Source organism: Callithrix jacchus, chromosome 1, assembly GCF_049354715.1.
Source record: "Callithrix jacchus isolate 240 chromosome 1, calJac240_pri, whole genome shotgun sequence".
In the NCBI taxonomy this organism is placed as follows: Eukaryota; Metazoa; Chordata; class Mammalia; order Primates; family Cebidae; genus Callithrix; species Callithrix jacchus.
The window spans coordinates 10,450,001-10,455,050 of NC_133502.1; the positions used below are offsets into that span (position 1 = coordinate 10,450,001).

A 5,050-nucleotide genomic window follows, 5' to 3' on the forward strand; every position below is an offset into this window, starting at 1 on the left:
GACTTTAAAGACTTGGGTCGCTTATAAAGACATGCAGCTCCCGAGATGATCTCAATGGAGAAACTGGTTTAAGACTTGTATATAGTATTTTAAGAATTTCCATTTTGATTGGGGGGGGGGGCAAGATCTTCTTACAGTTATGTTTTTTCTGATAGTCTTCTATTTCTTGTATAAAATTAAAATCCTTTACGATTTCAAACTTTTTTCTAGTAGAAACTTGTCTAGCCCTAGAAATCCAACCCTCTCCATGTGAATGTTAAACTTCTATTTTAATGCGATTAGCATAACAAAATTAGGTCCTAAAGAGGCCAAAAGTTGTACTTTGTCCTTAGTAGTGATTATCCTCCAAATAAAACCTTAAGGTGTAAACAAGGAATACCCCAAAGATAGGAGAACAAATTACACTGATTTAAGTGGTGGGGCTCTTCAACTAACAAGATAAAGTGGCCAAGCAACTTTCCCCCTCTTAAAATGTTACTGGAAACTGCTGAAATGCTTTGAACGGTCTGGATGTTTTCAATGGGCTCTGTTCTACTGGTTCATGAATGCCTTTTTTTGGGTTGTTGTTAAAGCTAATACAACTACTTGGGTATTTTTTTTTTTATCTTCTTTCCTATTCACGATTAAAAATGTGATAAATCAGGTTTTTGGCTCTGAATAACAATGGCTTGATTTAGATTTCCTAGTAAATCTATTCAAAAGTGAAACAAAGAGTGCCTTTGGAGGATACTTTACACTTCACCTGGACCAGGCACGTAAGGGCAATTCAGATAAAAATCTTGTTAGGAACTCAACAAGAAATAGAAGAGTTTTCTCTTTTCCCTGGTTCAGGCTTTATTTAAACTCTTTGTTCAAAAAAATGAACAGAGTGATAGTCGGATTCTAATTTACAGATATACCTTAGACATCTAATATTAAATTAGAAGATCACACAAGAAAGTCATTTACACATAAAGGTTAAAACCAATATTTAAAATTTTAAAAACTTTATAATACATAAAGCCAAAATGAAACTAAATACATGTTAGCCAACTTCATTCACAAACATTAGTCAAAATATATACATTTAAAAATAAACAAAAAAAGCTAATAATCGAAGAAGGTTTCTTTTTTTCCCTAAAATGTGTTTTATCGTAATTTGCAAATTAATTGCTGGAGATCTAAAAAACAAGCCAATCGAGGAGAGAAATCCAAAACACATTAAACCAGCTCAAGTTGGGAGAGAAATGCTAGCTGAAAATGAGAGACATCTGTTGAAACAATTCTGTGCTTTCTTCCTTACGTTTTGCTAAATAATAAATATATAATTACCAGACAAAAAAGTCTGATTTAATCTTCGATAAAATTGCGATTCTGAAATAGTTTCGCAATTTTTAAAAGTTAACTTTGACATTCGCTCAAAATGTTTTTGAGTCTAAAACCGACTCAAACTTAGGGCAACGAAAATAACACATTTTCCAAGCCTCAATGTTTTCACTGACATATACACATTTTACAATCTTAAGGTAAACTCAGCCATAAGGAGAAAATAGGAACAGCGCCTCCCCCCTCCCCCTTTTTTTGTAAACTGTGTCAGAAATCCAAGCGAATGGACTCAGGGAGACTTCTAGTAGTTTGTTGTTGTTTGTTTAGGGAGAAAATCCAATTGACAACTTTCATCTCACACATATTTCTTGTTTGCGTTTCTTGCTCTTGAGAAAGAGCTCTTGCTCTGATTTGCATATGGCGTGATAAACAAAAGAAACCGTGATCATCTCACACACAAAAGGCCAGATTCGAGCCGGTCACTGGTCAAGATTGGATCCGGTCTGGGAGTTCTGCTTGAGAGAACAGAGATCCGCAAAGTTCAAATAGTACAAGCAGGGAGGGAAGGCTGCTGATAGCCATCCCGCTCCCAGAAACGAATGACACAAGCGGCTTTTCCCCTGTGCCAGCCATTTCAGACCTCATCTTCCGACAGAATGCATGCAACACGGACCGGGAGGGGGCTGCGGTCTGGGGGGGCAGGGGGGCGAGGAAGTTGAATGAGAAACAAAAACAAAACCGACCAAGAAACTTCCAACAAAACTGGAAAGGCCAACACATCAAAAAGTTACTCCTCCACCTCCGTGGATCAAAACGCAACAGGTTCCGAAGTGCAAAGCAAACACCAACTGCTGCCGGACACAACCGCCCGCTTTCGAGTTGGCTGCCGAAGTGCGGGTCTGAAATGATGCGGCAAACGCACAGGCACACTAGCCCCCGCCCTTGCGCGCTCGGCCTCTCCTGCCCCGCCGGGTCCCCTGCCTCCGCCTGGCACCTATACATTCTATGTACATACAAAGCGGGCCCCCGGTCTCGGGAGGGCGCACGGGACGGCCGCAGCGCTCGTACCTATACATATGTACACGTGTGCACAGCGGTCCTCGCGACGCGGCCCCGCGGGGTCATAGCGCGGCGGCGTAGGCCGCGGGGTAGGGGTCCAGCTGGGGCTTGCCCATGCCCGGCAGCAGGATGTAGGCGAGCGGCGGCTGCAGCCCGGGGCTGGGCCACGCGCTGCAGTTGCACGGGATCATGTAGCCCGGGTTGCCCGGGCTGGGGTGCGAGTGCGTGTGCCCCCCGGCGGCCGCGGCCGCCGCTGCAGCAGCCGCCGCCGCGCCGTGGAAGGCGCCCGCGCCCGCGGTCGGGTAGCCCAGCGACGACGCGTACGGGAGGCCGGACGAGGACGACGAGATCTCTGCCATCTTGGAGCCCAGGTCGAGCAGCGAGTAGGGGCTGCCCGCGGCAGCAGCGGCGGCGGCAGCGGCGGCGGCGGCTGCCGACTGTGGGAAGAAGACGCGCGCGGCGGCGGCGGCGGCGGCCGCTGCCGCTTTCTCGGGATTGGCGAGCAGGGACTCGGGCACCAGGCCTCCGCCCGCCCCCGCGTGCAGCCCGGCGCCCGCCTTGAGCGCGGGGTGCTCGGCGTCCGCCACGCCGCCCAGGCCGTAGGGCACAGGGAAGGCGAACTTGTCCTTCTTGAGCAGCGTCTTGGGCTTGCGCCGCGGCCGGTACTTGTAGTCAGGGTGCTCCTTCATGTGCATGGCGCGCAGACGCTTGGCCTCGTCGATGAACGGCCGCTTCTCCGACTCCGTGAGCAGCTTCCACTCAGCGCCCAGGCGCTTGCTGATCTCCGAGTTGTGCATCTTGGGGTTCTCCTGGGCCATCTTGCGCCGCTGAGCCCGCGACCACACCATGAAGGCGTTCATGGGCCGCTTGACGTGATCCACCGGCTTGGACATGCTCTCTCCCTGCCGCGGCTGCAGCCCGCCGCCGCCCGGGCCCTCGCCCTCCGCCCGGAGGAAATCAATGTTGGCTGCCCGCGGGGACCCGCTCTGCCGGCCGGGGCTCGCCGCGCCCCACGTCGCGCCCTGGCGTCGCTCCCGCCCCGGAGGAGGGTGCCGGGGGACCAGGCCAGGGCCGCGTCGCGCCCCGGGCCGCCCTGGGGTCTCTGGCCGAGCGCTCCGGCAGGTTGTCTCCGGGACACTCTTAACTTATCAGCCGTCTCTTCTCCCCGCGGCTGCAGTTTGCCCTTGACGTTCTTTGGGTCCTTTGGCTCCAGTGGCGTGTACTCGCGAGCTCCCCGCAGGTAGCGGCGGCCTGGCAGAGCGCTCCTCCTCCTCCTCCTCGGTCGTTCTCTCTTAAATGCAAAGCAGCCCCCAAAGTTGCGTCGCGGAGGCTCCACCAAGTTGAACCGAGGAGCCCGCCGCCGCGTGCTGCCAAGTGCCAAAGGGGGCTCTCAGCGGCTGGAGTGTTTGGGTTCTCCTCGTTGACTTTCTCATTTGACAGAAGCAGATGGGGGTGGGGAAGGAGGGGAGGTGGCCCTGGAGGAGGAAGAGGAGGGGGAGGCGGAGGAGTGTCCGGGCGCGCCACCGGAACGCAGAGCGCAGCAATGGATATAAATACAAATACAGCAGCAGCACCAGCCGGTCTTCTTGGCTCCGGGCAGGGTGCGCGGATGGGAAACCCCCAATCGGCTGGGTGATTTTTTTTTTTTTTTTTTTGGAGGGGGGAGCTGTCTCCCGCAGCACCTGCCTCTCGAGTCCTCTCCGGCTAAAGGACTGACGGGAGGGGCGAGGAAGGAGGGTGGATGAGGCTTGAGCAAGCGTGGGTCGCCGGGCCTCAAAGGAAATTCTCCTGGCTCGCCGAGGAGCCGCGTCCGGCCGTCCCCTGGGCCATGCCGGCTCCACTCGCTCCGAGCCCCTTCAGGCCTGCAGGCCGACTTAGGGCTCCCGGAGCTCCCCCGCCGCGGAGAGCAGCGCAGGCTCCGCGCAGCGTCGCAGGCCCGGCAGCGGCCGCGTCCCCGCCTCGCTCCTCTCGGCAGCCGCCCGGCACTTGCAACTAACTTCGCCCAAGTTTCCGGAGCCGCCGCGCCCCTCTCGGCGCGCTCCTGGGAGCGTGCGCCCGCGAGTCCGCCGCGTCTGGGGCCCCTCTGTCCTCGCTGCTGCGGCCAAAGCCGAGCCGGCGCAGGGGCAGAGGTGCTGGAGGAGGAGAGTTAAGGAAAACGCGCCATCACCTCAGTCCGCAGGTCCACGCTGGGGCAGCTGGCGCTCTCCCCACTCCCACGGCGCAGGGGGCCCCTTCCCGGCCCAGGCCGCCCTCTGCACCAGCTCAGGTGAGTGTGGCTACCTGCGTGTGTGCGCTCCCGGAGCCGGCACTGAGTGTGCATGTCCAGCCGCGGCTGTGTGTGTATATCTGGGGGGCAGCGGAGGAGGTGGAGCCCGGGACTCAGGGAGGGAGGAGGGACCAGCGGAGCCGCCTCCCGCTCCCACACCCCCAGGACCTCGAATTAACAGATCCCCTCCGCCCCCCGCCCCCCGCCCCCCGCCCCCTCCCAATCCTCCTCCTCCCACTCCTTTTCACTTGAGAGCAGGTTTAGGCGAGTGGAGTCCGGAGCGCGCCGCGGAGTCTGCGCACTGTTTGGCGTTGGCAACCCCTGGTGTCAGCCCCGGCTACCCAGGCGTGCAGCTGCCCTGGTTGCGGCCCCGGGAGGAAGAAGGCGGCGGGCAAGAGTAGGAGAGCCTCTCCAACTGTG

General features: G+C 55.8%; 1 protein-coding gene across 1 annotated transcript; it reads right to left on the bottom strand.

Moving 5' to 3' along the window:
* Positions 1–809: 809 nt before the first annotated feature.
* SOX21 (SRY-box transcription factor 21) lies at positions 810–4,680 on the bottom strand. Its single transcript, XM_009006839.5, has one exon. The coding sequence runs from the start codon at positions 3,255–3,257 to the stop codon at positions 2,427–2,429; it is 831 nt and encodes a 276-aa protein (XP_009005087.1). The 5' UTR covers positions 3,258–4,680; the 3' UTR covers positions 810–2,426.
* Positions 4,681–5,050: the final 370 nt, after the last annotated feature.